The 18,365-nt window shown below is 39.2% G+C and overlaps 3 protein-coding genes across 7 annotated transcripts in view; 1 reads left to right on the forward strand and 2 right to left on the reverse strand.

The window, feature by feature from the left end:
* Positions 1 to 18,365, reverse strand: part of LOC137479226 (beta-1,3-galactosyltransferase 2) — a 149,874-nt gene that overhangs the window by 61,351 nt on the left and 70,158 nt on the right. The window lies entirely within an intron of this gene.
* Positions 1,642 to 17,423, forward strand: RO60 (Ro60, Y RNA binding protein). Of its 2 annotated transcripts, none has more exons than XM_068199546.1 (8): positions 1,642 to 2,236; positions 2,919 to 3,139; positions 3,400 to 3,546; positions 4,802 to 4,939; positions 5,166 to 5,282; positions 6,048 to 6,161; positions 6,647 to 6,793; positions 7,700 to 17,423. In XM_068199546.1, the coding sequence occupies exons 1-8, from the start codon at positions 1,657 to 1,659 to the stop codon at positions 7,850 to 7,852; spliced, it is 1,617 nt and encodes a 538-aa protein (XP_068055647.1). In that variant the 5' UTR covers positions 1,642 to 1,656; the 3' UTR covers positions 7,853 to 17,423. The 2 variants fall into 2 exon arrangements, with proteins under 2 accessions (XP_068055647.1, XP_068055648.1); XM_068199547.1 differs by having other exon boundaries at positions 1,852 to 2,007.
* GLRX2 (glutaredoxin 2) overlaps positions 17,592 to 18,365 on the reverse strand; it is a 140,796-nt gene continuing 140,022 nt past the window's right edge. For all 4 annotated transcript variants that reach the window (XM_068199562.1, XM_068199560.1, XM_068199563.1 and 1 more), the window contains exon 4: positions 17,592 to 18,257. In XM_068199562.1, the coding sequence (XP_068055663.1) occupies positions 18,138 to 18,257 (120 nt within the window). In that variant the 3' untranslated portion in view covers positions 17,592 to 18,137. The remainder of the gene's footprint in view (positions 18,258 to 18,365) is intronic.

Raw genomic sequence — 18,365 nt, forward strand, 5'->3', positions numbered from 1 at the left:
AGACATGAAAAAATCCTGATCTGGTATTCATGTGTGAGGAGTACCACCCTTGTTATTTTCAGTGTATTTGCATGCTTCAGATGTCAGGGAAAAAGTCAGTTCAACGATGATGTGTATTTACATAGGTTTGGCAGGAAACATGGTTCAAATGTATAATTTTAGCTGGGCACTGATGTTCTAAATAATAGAATGAAAGATAGTTCTTAGTTAATTTTCAATGAAACCTGCTTTCTTAAACAGGGTGTCAGCATATGGCTTCTATTTTTATGATTTTATCAGTTTGTAGAATGTAATGGGAGCACTGATGATTACTGTTTAATTCTGAGTGCAGATTAGTGCAGATATGCAAAATCAGAGGAAAGGTGTATTTTTAGTTGCTTGCAGAAAAAGGGAAATTCTCTGTCAAAGAAGTAGGGAAGTTGTTTGTCAATCAGTGTTACTCACCAAAGCTGGGGGGAAACCCCTGTCTACATTAGGGACATTTGTTTGTGCTAGCTTATCCTGGTAAATGGAGCAAAATGGCTTTTATTTGTCTTCACATTCTGAACAAGCAAAAAAAGTCAAAAGTAGATATCTGCAGTTCTTGAAAATTGAAAATATTTGGAATGTCATTTGTGTGGGCTCAGACTTTAGTCCCTGAATTTTAAGATTTTTATGCAGTTTGATGGAGTGGATTATTAGTTCTGTCTTTTGATTTTCAGTAGGAGCTCTTGGTGCTATTTAGTGTAATTTTATTGTTTGGTGAGAACTGAGTAAACTAAATTTATTATTGTGCTATTAATGTTTTGGAGGTAGTGGTGTTGAGAAATTTTCTTAACCTTACCCTGGTAATTTCATTTCACCTGCATTTGCTTAATTTTAAATGTCATGGCTTGAATTTTGCTGTACTGGATGTTCTCCAAGTAGGAGCAGTGGTGTTGCCCTACAAATATTACAGTTCTCTTGCAGCTCAGGAGTGTATAAATAGAAAGACCTTAATGATTGTGAATTTTTGTGCTGAAATTTGCTTCTTACCTTCAAATGTAAAGCAGTACAGAATCTGTAATGTCCCTGTTTTCATGGATCTCACTTGGAGCAGCAGACTATTTGAGATTGTAGCAAAGATAATTTGTTCTTGAGCTGCTCAGTTATTAAAAAGCTGTTGTCTAAGCTTCTCTGAAACCTACCATATATAGACTCTCACAGTCTTCCAATTAAACAGTTTTTCCATGTCTTAGTTGTTCATTTTAGCCTTGCTTTTCCTCAGTTGGTTGGTATTAGCAACTCTTAAGCAAAATAGATCAGGGCAAGATCTGAATTTTGAGCCTTTTAGTCTGCAATATAAAAATCTACTTAAGAAAGTGATATAATATATTAGTGCCAAAAGGCTATAACACCACATGGTTTTTGTGCACCACTTATTGGGGTTAAATAGTTTCTGAGTTGGTTTTAAAGAAATAAGTTAGTCGCTATTATAACTCAGAGAGTTGTTTTGTTTCTTTTCCTCTAAATGGTGTGTATTATCACACACTTGGAGTACGCTGTGATTAAATTTATGAAAGAAAACCTAAGATTACAAACTTACAGACACCATGTATTTACTTTGCTAAAAGAGTTGTCACCATAGTTGTTAGTAAAACGTGTTGTTGTTGCAGCAGAGCCCTGGAAGTGTAGAGGATGGAGGCAGCGGAGAGCCGAGCGCAGCCCCCGAGCGAGGCGCCGGAGCCCGGCTGTGCCAGCGCTGCCGGCTGGCACCTCACCGACAGCAGCCGGCTGCAGCGCTTCCTGTGCTTCGGCTCCGAGGGCGCCGCTTACCACGTCAAGGAGCAGAAGCTGGGCTTTGAGAACGCAGAAGCTTTGCTAAGGCTGATTGAAGAGGGCAGAGGCTGCGAAGTTGTTGAAGAAATAAAAGCATTTAGTCAAGAAGGCAGAGCGGCAAAGCAGGAGCCCCTGCTCTTTGCCCTCGCAGTTTGCTCGCAGTGTTCTGATGCCAAAACAAAACAAGCGGCGTTTAAAGCTGTCCCCGAGGTGTGTTGCGTACCAACCCATCTCTTTACTTTCATCCAGTTTAAAAAAGATCTGAAGGAGGGCATGAAATGTGGCATGTGGGGCCGTGCTCTGAGGAAAGCTGTTGCAGATTGGTACAATGGAAAGAATGGCATGGCTCTTGCTTTAGCAGTTACAAAATATAAGCAAAGAAGTGGTTGGTCTCATAAAGATCTTCTGAGGTTGTCCCACCTAAAACCTGCCAGTGAAGGTAATAAATTTTTATTTACCTGAAAATACTGTGTTTTAAACCTTTTATATTTACTGTGGAAGTATTTTGGAAACCCTAGTGCCATTGTAGATGAATTCATAGTGAGAATATCCTGTAAGTTGCATCTTAAAAATGTGTGTGATCATATCAAAACCAGACCTGTTTATCTTCAAGGTAAACAGGGTTTCTTCCTTCTTTTCTTCCGTATGCCAAGAGAAGATAAAATAACACAACTCCCTCATTTTGTTCCTATTTGCGTGCAAATGATGAAATAACATGTTTTTGTTATGTGGGAAGATCTGTTGACTTCAAATCTTAAAATAATAGAATGGTTTGGGTTGGGAGGGACCATTAAGATGATCCAGTTCCAACCCCCCTGCCATGGACAGGGACACCTCCCACTGGCCTAGGCTGCTCAGAGCTCCATCCAGCCTGGCCTTGAACACTTCCAGGGATGGGGCATCCACAGCATTTCTGGGCAATGTAGCAAATACATGAAGCTCCTTACTTATAAGGAGATGAATTCAGTAATTAAAAGTACTGCTCTGTGTGTGGCTGACCTTTTCAGTAGGTGTTTGGCAGGTCTGAGAATGAAACCTGCTAATTAATTTGCATGCTAGAATGATAAATGCCAGTATACAGATGGTAATCCTGCTTGAGAAAAGGTTTTCTTTTTCATCAGGAATTGCTATAGTCACTAAGTATATTACCAAGGGGTGGAAAGATGTCCAAGAAGCCTATAAAGAGAAAGCAGTTTCTGCTGAGACTGAAAAACTCTTGAAGTATCTGGAGGCTGTGGAGAAAGTAAAACGCACAAAAGATGAATTGGAAGTTATTCATTTGATAGAGGAATATGGTCTAGTTAGAGAGCATCTCCTGACAAACCATCTGAAATCTAAAGAGGTAGGTAAACTTCCTTAGTTAAATTCTCCATAGAAGTATGAATTCTCCATAGAGTAATGCTGTTCATTAAGTCTAGATTCCTTTAAAAATAGCCTTTACACTGTTTTTCAAGTTGTTTACCCAAATAGTTAATTTAAAATAATTAAGATCTTAATATAATTTGTACATATATTTTAAAATACACTTATTAAATGTACAGATAACTGTTCTTGTACTTTGAGAATCTCATCTTTCTGTGTTTCCCTTCTCTTTCATCATAGGTTTGGAAGGCATTACTCAAGGAGATGCCTATTTCTGTTTTGTTGAGAAATTTGGGAAAGCTGGCAGCAAATTCAGTGCTTGAACCACGAGGTTCAGAAGTGGCAATAATATGTGAAAAACTGAGAAATGAGAAACTGCTAAAAAAGGTAAGAACTTTATAATCAGTGCCAGTCTTTGTAGATTTTAATTTTTAATGTTTAGTTTATTCTATTTAAAACTGCAGTTGAATGCCTGCAACTTTATTTTAAAACTTCTGTTTAGAGTTTCTCATTTGATTCCCCACCTGCTTTCTGAAACATTCTGATAAAACAAGTATATTGGCAGCTATTGGATCTTTTCTTAAATGAGGGCTGTGGCAAGCTTTGCTAGTTGGGTTCATCCATTTCTTCTGAGTCTTGTAATTTTTTAGTGATTTAAGAAAATAGCATAGCAGCTGAGGGGAAAAACAAGAGTAGTTTGTAGTTTGGAAGGGAGACTTTCCTCTTTCCTGATTGCTTTATTGCCCATTAAAGTGGGAGGAAAGTAAGAGGGAAAAGAGAATTCCCCAAAGAGAGAATAAAATTTTCAGGGATTTAGTCAAAGGTAGAGAGGACAAGTGTCTTGAGCAGTAGTTTTGTGAGCTAGGAAGATGAAAATCAGGACACTTAAATTCTTCAGCACCAGTGCTGAATTGGGCGCAACAGCAAAAGTCCATTTTTCCCCATCCTACTGCAATTCCTTTTCTCTGGTTCCTTCCTGGAGGAGGAAGAGCAAAGATCATGGTGCAGTGCCTTGATGGAAGAGAGACAATGCACAGGCATTCAGATTTACTGAGTTTTGATGCTAACAGTGATTAAAGACTGAAACATCCCTTTTGGCTAAAGATAACAAAATGTTGATAAGGTTATATAAGTTAAGTTTATCTATGGAAAGCAAAAAAAAAAAAATCTTTGGAGTGTTTTATAGCATGAGAAAAATGAATGCTATGTTCCAAAAATAGTGTCTTGTCCAGTGTTAGTGTACCTTGTATATAAAGCTAGTTTTAAGTTGGTTCTTTTCCTTGTCAACTCCTTTCTCTTCAATTGGGCAGGGACTTTCTTTTACTGGAAGCCTGTGATGGAAAATAGCACTGGACAATCACAGAGCTGCAAAATTTTACCAGAATTCTGGTGATGGCATCCCATTTGGTGTTAATTAGGGGATTCTTGAGTGGGAGTGAGGTCCATTATCAGTAAACCACGAGTATCAGTTCATCCAACAGCTGTGTAAAGGCTGCATGAACTCTTTACATTTAACAAATATAAAGTAACCATATACTAAACCTGAGATTTTTTGTAGTAGGAACTTATTTTTACGTTTAGTTTGTTACTTTTTTTAAGGAGATGAAATTTTCATATCCTTATTTTTGGTTTCTGCCTGTAGGGTAGAATACATCCCTTCCATATTTTGGTTGCATTAGAAACTTATAAAGCTGGACATGGAAACAGAGGGAAGCTTTGGTGGCGTCCTGATGAAGACATTTTAGAAGCTTTAGATGCCTCATTTTACAAAGCTTTCAAGGTAATAATAGTTCTCCAATTTGTTAAGCTTTTTAAGAATTCTGTGTTTTCTGAAGGCTTATCAAGAACAGTTCCTGGGGTGGGTAACAATTCTGAAACTTTGGCAACAGCACTGTCCTAATGTTACCCAGAAAGAGGAAAAAACGCCCACTTTAGGAGTGAAAGCAGAAATTAAGAAGAAATTAAATTATGTGTACGTATTATATTTTTGTCTTTTATTCTTTCAGACAGTGGAACCAACAGGAAAACGCGTTGTAATTGCAGTTGATGTTAGTGCATCAATGACACAAAAGGTTTTGGGCAGCGTGCTCAATGCCAGCACAGTTGCAGCAGTAATGTGTATGGTGAGGCTTTCAATTTCTTCTGTTTATAACTGTGTTCAACTTGAACTGCTTTTTTGATAGAAAGATGCTCTAAAGCTGGTTAGAAATCAAGAGGAAACTTACATATAATATTTTTTGGGTACAGAAGGTGTGATCTTGTGCCTCATTGCTAAAAGCTACTAGCAACTGTATTCAGAAACATCAGTGTGAAGAAGTTGATTTCTGTTGTAAATCAAAGTGGTCAGGGTAGGTTTTCCATTTATCTTAGCCATAATAAAATGGCTTACTACAAGTAAAAAATGATAACTTTATACTACGCATTTTAATTTTTTCAGAAGCATTCATAGAAAAATACAGATTAGATTAAGAAATACTGGGATAATTCTTATGTCTGTCTGAATTGTCAATGTGGCCTTTATTCACGGTTGCTTTCCCCTCAGTTTTGTATTCTAAAGCTTCTTCTGGTGTATTCTTTTATTGCAGAGGAGTTGAACTTTTGTTTGCCCTTAAAAATGGTCAAGGTTTTAAGTCAGAAGGGAGGGAAGAAAAATGGAAGTACCTTTAGTTACAGTGATTAGAGCAGTTGCTCAGCTCTTCTTGCAGTGTTTATTTGCAGTGATATTAGAGAATATTTGAAGTGTAGAGTGAACCGTTACTGTCTGTGAGCAGCCATGATGATTTAAAGACAAAAGCATTTGTCGTGCTGTGTGGTAGGGAATGGCTCAGTTCAGATATTAAAAATTCACAGTAATGTAACTGAATTATTTTTGTCTCACTCTTTTTCAGGTTGTAGCACGGACTGAGAAGGATTCCCAAATTGTTGCCTTTTCACATGAAATGGTCCCGTGTCCAGTGACAGCTGACATGACTTTACCTCAAGTTTTAGTGAAAATGTATGAAGTATGTAAAAAAAAAAAAAGTCTCAGCAGTTACATTGTATTTTCTTTGTAATCAATTCTACTACCTGTTTAATCTGTATAGCTCTAGTACAAGATTGGATTTTTTTGGTGCATTTTATTTAGCGAAATCCCAGCAAATGTTGTTATTTCATTTGTTGGATATTAAACATTGCCATTTAGAATGTCAGTGCTAGGTCACAATGAGTTAGCTTGAAAATAATGTTAAAAAAAATTCAAACAAAGAAAACCCCTCTACAAACTGAGATAAAATGAACAAGTTTAACAAAAAAGTCTCTTTGTGTAGTAACATTGTAAGACATGAAGCTTACATCAAAAGTAATTTTTCCATTTTTTGTTAATTTCTGTGTTAATGTGTTGCAGGTATATTTTTTTCAGAAAAAAATTTTACATTTTACAAAAAATTTACAGAATTTATTAATTTCTGTATTAATGTGTTCCATGTATATTTATTTTTTTCTTAATAAGATTCCAGTGGGTACCACTGATTGTTCCCTTCCAATGATATGGGCTCAAAAAACTCAGACAGCTGCTGATGTCTTCATTGTATTTACTGATAATGAGACCTGTGCTGGGAATACACCTCCTGCAGTGGCCCTTAGAGAGTACAGAGAGGTAACTATGCTTCTGACTGTTTATGATTAGTAAATACTGTACAAAGTAAGTACCAGCTCTAAAATTCTTCTAGAGATTGGACTGGTTGTGGCTTTCTTCAGTAAATAATTATATATTGTTAAAAACTTATCAGTCCTGCAGTTAGGCAGAATTAGTGCACATATTGCACTAACTGTGCATATTTAAAACCACAGAATTGCTAAAAGGGTTTGTAATTAGCCTGCCCTGCTTGGTGTGCTGTAATGTTCATGAAATTTTGTTACTCAGGGACTGCATGCATTTCTGTATCTCCTGGATATAACTGATGGAGTAAGTTTTTATAGTTGTTACAGAATGATGTTTGACTCTCAGAATTAAATTCAACTTTGTCTGCAGTAGATGTAAAAAAATTTCAATGAAGTAATGAAGACAAGTGTCAAGAGGATGAGGTGGCAGTATCTTGTGAAGAAAGCCCATTGTGTTTTAAAGGAACTGCTCTAAGCTGTACAGCTTCATAATTTTACAATGGAACAGAGAAAAATACCTTCTCCAAGCGCATTGCTATTGGAAACCCTTATTTATTCAGCAAACAATCCTTTATGCTTTAAAGAAACTATTTTTTAAACTACCAAGAATGTGTTTTTCAGGCATGGGTGTATGGACTTCAATCATTACATAGTTTCCACCCAGTTGAAATGAATACTAAAAGTCTTTAATTTGGTTTCCTTAGTTGAGGTTAGCTGCCATTCCAGTGTTGACAGGCATCCTGCAGTTCTGACTCTGGCATCCCTCATTTCTGTCAGTGCAGCTCTTCAGACAGTGGCTTATGCAAGCGAGATTTGGCCCTCTGGCATATTTCAGTTACTCCATATGTGCATACGTTTTACTCTAGATGTTTTCTGATATTTTTTGCTCTCCTTCCTCTAGAAAATGGGTATTCCTGCTAAGCTGGTTGTTTGTGGAATGACCTCCCATGGTTTTACGATCGCGGACCCGGATGACAGAGGCATGTTGGATATCTGCGGTTTCGATACTGGAGCTTTGGATGTCCTTCGAAACTTCACTCTGGATTTGATTTAAGTTTTTTAGGCATCTGCTCTTCCCAGTGGGTCCATTGCTGACAACAGATTTCTTCCTGGGAACTCCCAGCCAAATATACTTTATTAGCTTATGGCATATTGTGTACATATCAGAATGTTACAGGAGGTGGTGGCACTTCAAGCATCTCTGACTAGAGCTTCTCACTAAGGTGTTTGTAAGGTTGAACAGAACTTCAGTCTCATGCAAATCTAGCAGATTGAGAGAAACTCGGCGCTTGCATCTCTGGTGTCAAACTAACTGTCAGCTGCCATTGGAGGTGGCAGCCCCATGTCACCGCTGTCACCCTGGGACGTGGTGCCATGCAGCAACACACTGCGCATTTGGACACTTCCGTAATGGCTGGCAGTGCAGTCACATCGCCCTTCAGAGTCCTGCAGCACAGCGGGCAGCCCTGCTCCTTCAGAAAGGCATCTCCATTCCTCGCCTTCCTTGTATCCAGCACGCTCCTTTTCCCAAGGCAGTTGGTTTCTTCCTATACACACACTCAAAACTCTAGGTGGACTTCATTCCCTGACCAGCCTGGGCTCTGTGTGAGCTGGAGCTGCAAAGAGCATCATCTCTTGTGTGAGAACCACAGGAGCTGTACTCCGAGTCCTGTGGGCCAGCAACAGCCACTCTGGATCTGTCCCAGGGGGTAAACAGGACGCCCTGTTATGATGGGATGATGGCAGGACCACAGTGTACTTTACAAACCCTTGGTCCCTGAGCTTCACCAAAGTTTTCCTGGCTAGCCTGGCCTGCACCCCATGAATCACCCCATGCCTGTTGTCCTCAAGCTCCACAGCATCCACTGCCTTGAGGAGAAGGGTGGTTCTGCCTGGGCCTGAAGAAGGCACCACCACAGCAAACACTTTGTGTCAGCATGCTGGACCCTGCTCTTGCTCTCCACCAGTGCTGGAGTCAGCCCAGACACCAGCTTGGCCACATCCAGTTCCTCAGCAGGCTAAGTGAAGAGGGCCACAGTGTTGTCCAGCTCCTCATGGACTTTGGAGTTCTTGTGCTGCGGGTACCCCTGCTGCAGCAGCAGAAACAGCACCTGCTAAGGTGGCCTTCATCAGCCACAGGAGCAGAGTTGTACTGCAGGATTGCCAGCTTCCTGTCCCCCAGGACTTCAGCAGCAGCAGAGACCAGCAGCACCAGGAAGCAGGTGGATCACCTCCAGAGCCCTGAGCACCACCTTGGAGTCATCAAGGAGGGTGTAGAGGAAGCTGAGGAGCCCCAGAGGTCAGACCTTGGCCTTTTAGGGCTGAGAAAAAATTGATTTCAAACAATCCTGAATGAAAAGGGGTCCAGGAAGGCTGGACATTGTTCAAAGATCTTAAAGATGGAGGAACAGGCTGTCCCCATGTGCTGAAAGATGAGCCAGTGGGGAAGAAGACCACCCTGGTTGAACAGGGAGCTGTCACTGGAACTCAGGGAAAAAAGACCTTTGGAAGAAGGGGCAGGATGCTCTTGAGGACTACAAGGATGTTGTTAGGTTATGCAGGAAGGTTAGGAAAGTGAAACCCCAGCTAGAAATTAATTTGGCCACTGCCGAAATAGATAACAAAAAGTGTTTTTACAAATACATCAGCAGCAAAAGGAGAGCCAAGGAGAGAACCTCCATCCTTTATTGCATGTGAGGGGAAGCATTGCCACAAAGGATGGGAAAAAGGCTGAGGTACTTGATGCCTTCTTTGCCTCAGTCTTTAATAGTCAGACCAGTTATCCTTGGGAAGACAGAGACAAGGAACAAAATGAGGTCCCTGTATTTCAGGAGGAAACAGTGACCTACTGCTCCACTTAAGTGTTCAAAGGTCCCTGGGATCAGATGGAATCCACCCAAGCTGCTCTCCACCATTTATCATCAATCCTGGCTAGCCAGGGAGGTCTCAAGACGACTGGAGGTTGGCCATTGTGGCACCCATTGAGCAGAAGGGCTGGAAGGAGGATCCAGAAAACCACAGGCCTGTCAGCCTGACCTCAGTGCCAAGGAAGGTTATGGAATAGATTGTCTTGATCACACAGCACATGCAGGACAGCCAGGGACCAGCCCAGCCAGCATGGCTTTATGAAAGGCAGGTTCTGCCTGACCAGCCTGATCTTCAGCTATGAATGGTGACCTCCCTAGTAGATGAGGTAGAGGCTGTGGATGTGGTCTACCTGGGCTTCAGCAAAGCCTTGGACACTGTTTCTCACAGCATTCTCCTGGAGAAGATAGGAGCCTGTGGCTTGGACAGGTGTACTCTTTGCTGGCTAAAAAACTGGCTGGACAGCTGGGCACAGAGTGGTGGTGACTGAGTCACATCCTGCTGCTGGCTGCTCACCAGTGGTGCTCTGCAGGGCTCACTGTTGGGGCCAGTCCTGTTCAGTATCTTTATGGCTGATTTGGACAAGGGGATCGAGGGCACCTTCAGTCAGTTTGCAGAGAACACCAGGTTGAGCCAAAGAGTTGATCTGCTGGAGGGCGGGAAGGCTCTACAGAGGGATCTGGACAGGCTGGGTCTATGGACTGAGGCCAAGTGCTGGGTCCTGCCTTTGGGTTACAACATTCCCATGTAATGCTCCAGGCTGGGGCAGAGTGGCTGGAAAGCTGCCCAGTGGAAAAGGACCTGGGGATGCTGGTCAAGAGTGGGCGAACAAGAGCCAGCTGTGCCCAGGTGGGCAAGAAGGCCAAGGGCATTGTGGCTTGGATCAGAAGGAGTGGCAGCAGGACCAGGGAAGGGGTTGTTCCTCTTTACTTGGCACTGGTGAGGCTGAACCTCAAATCCTGTTTGCAGCCAAGAATTGGAACAGGCTGCCCAGGGAGGTGGTGGAGTCATCATCCCTGGAAGGGTTCCAAAACCACGTGGATCTGGTGCTTAGGGACAAGGCTCAGTGATGGACCTGGCAGTGTTGGGTTGATGGTTGGACTCGATCTTAAGAGCTCTTTTCCAACCCTCATGATTCTGTGATTTTTATTAACTTTGTGAAGGGAAAACAAGAAAAGCGGATGAGGAATCTCTTTTTTTATTTTTCCTGTTGCACACAATTTAGAGTAACAGTGAGAAGTTTGCTAAAAGTGGTTACAGGGTTAATAGTATTTAATTTCATTTATAGTAGACTATAAATATGGAGAGATTTTAATTTCCCCCATTGCTGTGGAATGCTTATTAGCAAGAATAAATTCATGAATTACTTTTAGAATGGAGCTGGAAACAAATGGGCTTAGCATTTTTAATAATGGCAGTTTACCAGCAACTTCATTGAGAGGGACTTTTCTTTGGGCTTTTTTAAATCTTTGTATTTTAAGTGTTAGTAACGTTCAATGGTTTCCATGGCTATGGTTAAATCTTCAAAAGAAGTTTTTTCTGGTATGTATTGAGACCATGTGACTGTGATACAGTGTAAAAGTTACCCAGGGACATTTTATACTGCTAAAACTGAGAGTGCAAGAGCTCATGCTAATCTTTTTCTCTCTGGATTATCATCTGGATTTTCAGGAGGAAATATCTCTTTAGATAAATTGAGGGGCAGTTTCTGCACAATACCGTTTCAGAAGCACTAGTTTAGAATTAAAAATGCTTTACAGCAAGTTCTAAAAACTATTTTTAGGAGAAAAAGACCTTGGAAATGACTGGGATGTCACATTCAGTTCTTGTCACAACTTCAAGAAGCATCAGCACACCTTCAGTGAGCAAGGTTAACAAGTGCATGTGTCTTGGCCTACTCAGCAAAGCTGAGTGGGAACAACCAGAAACAAAAAGCTACTTTTTTTTTTTTTCAGAAGAATGTATTCAATGACTCAGAAACAATCTTCCTAACAGGAGAGTATTTCATTTTTTAAACTCTTTTTGTAGATTAGTGTTATTTCTGATTTCATAAATTAATTCAAGCTAACATATTTCAAAACTACCTCCAGTTTATAGTGACCAATTCTTAAAAACTTTTATGAACTGTACAGTTGCCTCATTCATGTTCACAAAATCTTGTTTAGGAAGTGATTGAAACTGGATTCTTTAATTTTTTGTTTTTAGTGTGATAGAATGTGACAAGGAGAAAGCGAGTGAGTATTCTACCACTTTGGAACAGAAATTGATAGCAATTTGTGTGTAGATGTATTTAATTCTGTGTTTTTTCTATGTATGTATAAGGGGGAAGTTAAAAGATCTCTTCAGTAGATCAGTCTTACAAGATTTGAAAGGCTTTTTAGTGATGCTTTTATGACTTCCTCTAAAACATACGTATTATATCATCTTTTATGCTAATGCAGACTGTTTTAAACAGCAAATTTGATGTTAATTTGAAAATAATTATCATTTATAAAAATATCATGTTTAGCCATAGTGGTAAATGACACATAAGACCATATTTTTCTGCCTAAAACCCAAGCTTTTAAATGTAAAATTGAAGTTCTTTCTATACTTTTGGTACTCGTAACGCTTTTCATTATGCCTCATTCCTATTGATTATAAATTCAAAGCTTGCATTCTGTAGCCAGGATATCTCTTTTGGTGCTAAAATAGGATGTTAAAGGTTACTGAAGGTATTCTGCTACTTGCTTAACACTCTCCCTTAATGCATAATCAATCCAGTGAGGGAAGCCTTTCCTGACATAAAGCAGGGCTAAAGGAACTGCTGGGTAGAGTGTTGCCTTTCAGCCAACGTGAGTTCAGTCACTCCTGAATTATCACTGCTCTCACAGAACAGCTCTGACAGAATGCTTGGAGACACAGGACTGCCACCAGCTCCTCAGGTGAGTTCTAGAACAAACCAAGTGCTCCTACAAAAGCTAAGACATAGCACTTTGGCTTTGCAAAAAGAAAACCAGCCATTTCTCATGAAAAATTGTTTGTCATTTTCAGCTTCTAAACAAAACACCATGAATATGGGGAGTAAACTCATTTGCTCAGTACATGTTAATAATTATTTCAAGTAAATGCACTGAAGTTTTGGGGCTGGGTTTGGTAGTAATGCATTTTAAATGGCACAATAGTCAAACATCTGACTGGGTGTGTCCTTGTAAGCTAGAGATGTCAGAAATAACTGATAGATGAGTATCTTTTGCAAGTACTTTTTCTTATTTGCAGTAGTATTTGTGAAGTAATAGGAAATATTTTGGACTAAATATAAAATGAAAACTTAAAACAGGTGTTTCAAGTAACTTGCAAGTAAATTTATTGCAAATAAAAATTAGAGTAGTTACTAACAGATTGAATGTATGGTTATAGTGGTGTTGCATCTTTGGAAGCAGTCCAGTTTAAAATGCAATTCCTTGAGCTAGAGTGTGGAGGTGAAGATGAACTTTTCAGTAGGAGTGATAGAAATTGTAGATCCCTGTGTCTGTTGACACTGGATAGCTGTGACCAGTGATAAAAGGTAGACATCCCTGCTGGGGTACAGAATATGCTCCTAAACATTTATAGTGTCTCTGGACTAAAAACCTTGTCAGTGGTTTATGTGATGTAAAACCAGCACTGATGGGACCGTGTTGCCATCTGCTTCTCCTTCAAGATTTGCACAGAGAGAGGAAACTGAAGTAAATGCTGACAGCTGAAATTTTGTAATACGTGGACCTTTGTTTCTGTGAGTTTCTTTCTGGTTTTGCCATTCTCTTCTAGTAAGGCACATTGAAGAATGATGCTGCATATTCCTTGTCCAGAGAATGGATCTTTTTTATCTGCCCATACACTGAATTTTAGGGGACAGCATGACTCACTTGCCATAACATGCATTTGCCTGTTTCTAGTTTTTAGTTATTAAACTGGTAATTTCCAAAACAACTATAGACATGTAAAGAGGCAATAATTACTGTAATGCTTGAAAAAAAAATTAGAAAGTGAGCTAAGACAAAATTTCTAAGCTTAAGCTTCAGTTCAGTGTACAATAAACAATCAATCCTTTCACCAAAAAGGAGACTTTCAAATTAGTAGTGGTCTCTGCATTGGAGGAACACTGACTGGAAAAGCAGGAAAGGGGCTATAACTGTGCACTGTAGTTTATCAGTAAACACTGAGCAGGGACAAGTTTAAAACTAGTTAATTTTACTCAAAATGCTGGATGAAAAAAGGTCTAAATGCACAGTGCAACTGTAGACCAGGCAAATGCAGGTTTCCTGATACCTGGCAGTTGACTGGTTTCAGTTGGAGTGCCATTTCTCTGTGACCCCCTTGACGATTGTGGGGCATTAGACTATTGTGTTGAACACTGTAATGTTCAGGCACTTCAGCTTTAAGAAGGAAGAAAAGCATGTCAATGTCATGGTTGGAAGCACAGCAGAACTGAAACATTCTCCTGTAAGGAATGAACATCCAAGGTCAGGTGTTTTCATGGAAGGGACGCAATCAATGATGTGGAGAGGGTAGGAGGCTCTTGAGTTTCTAAAAATAATGCAGTGAGCACATCAGCATTGTATAATAGATTCAGTAATGACAATAATAATTTTGCCAAGAAATAGAATTTCATGTCAGGAATTTTAGACCTGGAGCAAAGAGTAGGAGAGTTGGAGGTGCTTGTAGAATTAGATTGCAGTCCTCTGTGTTTCAAAAGAAAGACGTGTAAAGGTAGGTGTAGTTCTGAAGTCAGCAGGGCCAGTCTAAATGCCCACTCTGTGAGGGCTGCTAATAACTGACACTAAAATACCTTGCTGCTTAAAACCACTGTTAAGCCTGTTAAACATAAGTCTTAAGGGAGTTTATGTTGTTTTTTCACATTGCTGATGTTACCTGATGCCCATAAACGGGTATCGCTTTAAAAGGCTATTCAACAAAGTACATATTCTTGGCTGAAAACCACACCAGTAGTTTGGAAAATATATTTTAATAATGGCTCTGACTGTAAAAACACTATGAAAATATATGTCTGAATTGCAAATACTGCTTAACCCTATCCTGAGTTCACAGGCACCATAAAAGAAGCTTTAGTTTTGGTTCCATTTGTTTTGTTTCTTCTTCTTTTGCTGTCCCCTCTGTTAGTGTTGGGGTTTTTTCTCCATTTTCATCTTGTCACCTCAGGCCTATACTTGAATCTTTTTTCACAAGCTCTCATCCATTCCTCTTTTTTCCTTTTTTGCCTCTGTTCTTCTGCCTTCTTGCTGTCACTGAGTGTGCTGACTTAGCTCCCTGCACCAGAACACATGGCATAGTATTTAATGTTTCTAATAATTAATATTTTTTTCTGTTCTTTAATTACATAAATCTCTTACAATACATCTAATTTGTTGTATCTGTCAGATTTTTGGTAAAACTTTGTGTAAAATCAGTTACAAAAGTATACTTTATTTATTACAAAAATCCAGCATCTGCCTGTGAATGGCTTTATTTGAAAAAAGTAACAATTACAATTGGCTTTTCATATGTAAAGCTTTTTTCTAGAATTAGTTCAGTGATTTGAAACTTTTCTTTCTTTTAAACAGTATCAAGTTGCTGTCATGCAGAATTAGGAAAACATTTAAATTAATACTCTGAATAAAAAGGCAGCTTCTTTGCAGTATTGACTAGAGAAAGTCTTCAAAGAATAGCCTATAGAAGTAAACCTAAGTAAAGAATCATTTGTCTTTCTTGTGCTTTTAATCCTTTTATTTAGTTTCTGTGAAATTCCACCAGTTTCTAGGCTTATTTTGCTGTCTGCAGTGGTTTGCAGTGCTGTAAGCAGCTGTTCTAATGACCTTCTTGCTGGAATGGTAGAGATTTTTCATCTCTGCCATGACAGTGGAGTGTACAAATGGCTGAGCAAGAGTTCTGGGGAAAAGGTAAAACACTGACCAGGACAGTGTTTTATGCATATGCTGCCCTGAGGGAAATCATAAAAGATAAGCTAATTTCACCTGAAGCTATGGTGTTTTTAAATATGTGTGCTTACATATCTGGATTTATGATTCCGGTACTGCAAAGCCTGGTTTCTTAGGTATTTCTGCATTCTGAATTTAAGTTTAAATATATATATTTGCATATATATGTGAGAACGTTTACAAATGCTTCATTAACAAATAATGAATTTAAGTAGCTGCTTTCCTAATGTTACCAGCTTAAGAGTTAAGCACAACTAGTTACAAATGAAATGTGTTTTCATTCTCCTGTAAAAGTGCAGTTCTACTCTTTAAAAATAATTCTGTATTTAAAAAGCACAACATGGGCACATTCACAGCTCTATGTGCTTCATTAAATAATTCAGTGTTTGTTTCCAGCTTCTTCTGCTTCTTAGAAGCTTGGGATTTAAGATGGATGAGCAGGTATCCAAATCTTCTAGTGGATAAATTTCAATATTTAGATCCCAGGACAAGCATATTTTAAGATAAACAGCTTTGTCCTGGAGACAATGCTGAGGAAAAAAAAAAGGAACTTTTTAATGACTATTTTTGAGGTTCTTAATTTTGGTGGTTTTTTTTTTCCCTAGATTAGAACCACACTTTAACTGCCATATCATGTTTAATTAACTTAAGCATAACATGGCTTTGTGCCATCCAGTAACAAAGGCACTGTCTTGCTGCTACTTTCTGTGAAATTGTACATAATGAAAAACTGTTTGGATGGGGAGCCTTAATATGGTTAAAAAGAAACATAATTAACCCTTTGAGTGCCTTAAGCTAGATCCTGTTTAATGATGGGGCACTCACTTGCATCTGCAGGCACACAGCTTGTTTCAAAGGCTGCAAGAGAATTTGCCTTAAGTGACAATGCCCTGGGATTTCCAGAACTTGGAACTCAAAGGGTTATTTTAGACTACTGGTTAAAAAAACAAGCCTCTAAACAGGGAACAAAATTAAAAGGTCTTTGAAAAATTCCTTTTCATACTATTGTTATTATTTGTACATGATGTGTTTTTCAGCTTTGGGGACAAAAATTGATAAGCTTCTGGTAAAAACATCGCTGGCTAAAGAATTCTACACAGAGAAAAAGAGTACTTGGTATTCTTATATGACTGTATGTACAAAATAAATTGCTTTATTAAGTGTAAATTCAGAGATGCACATCTGTGTGTTTACCTTGATGACTGTGTCCTAGCACCGCACAGTAAACTGCAATAATTAAAATGAATCAAGGTCAGTGTGTTGAATTAGCTGATTACATATTAAAGATGCACAATGCAGGCAACTGTATACTAAAGACTTTCTACAAATCATGCAGTTTAAACTTAGTTCAAACCTGCATCACAAAAACGAAGCTGTAAAGTTTAAATGATACTCTTGCCGTCCTAGTTAGCTGGAATTAAAGATTGATGTTTTTTTTCCCTTGAGGGGAAAAAGTATTTTAGGTACATGCAGTGCTGAAAGCAATGGAAATAACAGAAGTTTTAATTCATAAAAAGTGAGTACAAAATTAATTGACTAATGTTCTTATTCTAATACGTGCACATTTAGTTGTGCAATGGTCCCTTTAACTGAAGAATGGGATATCATTTTCTACTTGCATATGAACTTCCTTGAAATAACCAAGAGTCTTGGCATTGCCTGGTCTGGCTTTGGATGTACATTGTACTGAAACTATGGAATTTTAGTCATTTCCTTTAGACATTTAACTGAAAGTTAAAATGGCTAGTAAACTGCATTCTGACTGTAGAATTTAAGTACTAAATAAACTCTATGCATATTAGACCTGCTTCACTTGCTCTTATGTTTCATGCTGTTGTTGGATCGGTTGTACCACAGTCTGCAGCTGGAGCTGAGTGCCTGAGCTGCCTGGCCCCCCTGCAAGGACATTCCTGAGTGGCAGTACAGACTGATACCTCACAGTGCAGAGTAAAGATGAAAGCTGTCTCTCTCTAAAGCTGCCAGAATCTTTATTCCCTTTTCTGTTCCATTGGACACACAATTTGGGAGCTGGGTGATCAGGCACTGGAATACAGGAGAGGCAGACATGCACACACCAATATCATTACAAACTGGGTTTGCTTTACATTTCAGTTTGACAGAGAAGAATTATATTTAAAGAAACCATTAAATAAAACTGACAATTTATTGAGGCAAAGCTAGAAAGCAAACTAATGTGCAGCAAAAGCCACAGGATTGTGTTTGTGGACCCTGGGCTTCCCTGGAGCAGGATGTAAGCACCATGAAATGACATCACTGTCTCACTGAGAGCTCCTAGAGTTAGGTAACGTTTGCTAATGAGCATCAGGGTGGTGGGAAGGCAGAGGCAAGGACACCAAGTAATCTGCCAAGTCCATAAAGTCTGTCAGAGTGATCTGTAATTCAGAAAGCCATGGCTTGAGGTTGTTGAGTGCAGCTTGTGCTGTGTCTGTGATCTTCTGATTTCATCTGAAATTCTGTTCATACAAAGGAGGACAAAGCTAAGCTAGTGATGGTTGCTCAAAAATTTGCTTTCATTTGACACTGATGAATTAAAGGAAGCAGTTTGCCTTCCTCATGAAGCTTTTGAGTATCTGTTGCACCTCCAACACAAGTCCCATTGATAAACACTCTTGGGACCTATCAAGAAAACAAAAGTCACATTAGTTACTTCTTGGAGAAAAGGTAAACATTCAAGCAAGCCCGTGTGGACTCCAGTACACACAATTATTGTGTTCATCTAGATGT

The sequence above is a fragment of the Anomalospiza imberbis genome, chromosome 9 (assembly GCF_031753505.1).
Source record: "Anomalospiza imberbis isolate Cuckoo-Finch-1a 21T00152 chromosome 9, ASM3175350v1, whole genome shotgun sequence".
In the NCBI taxonomy this organism is placed as follows: Eukaryota; Metazoa; Chordata; class Aves; order Passeriformes; family Viduidae; genus Anomalospiza; species Anomalospiza imberbis.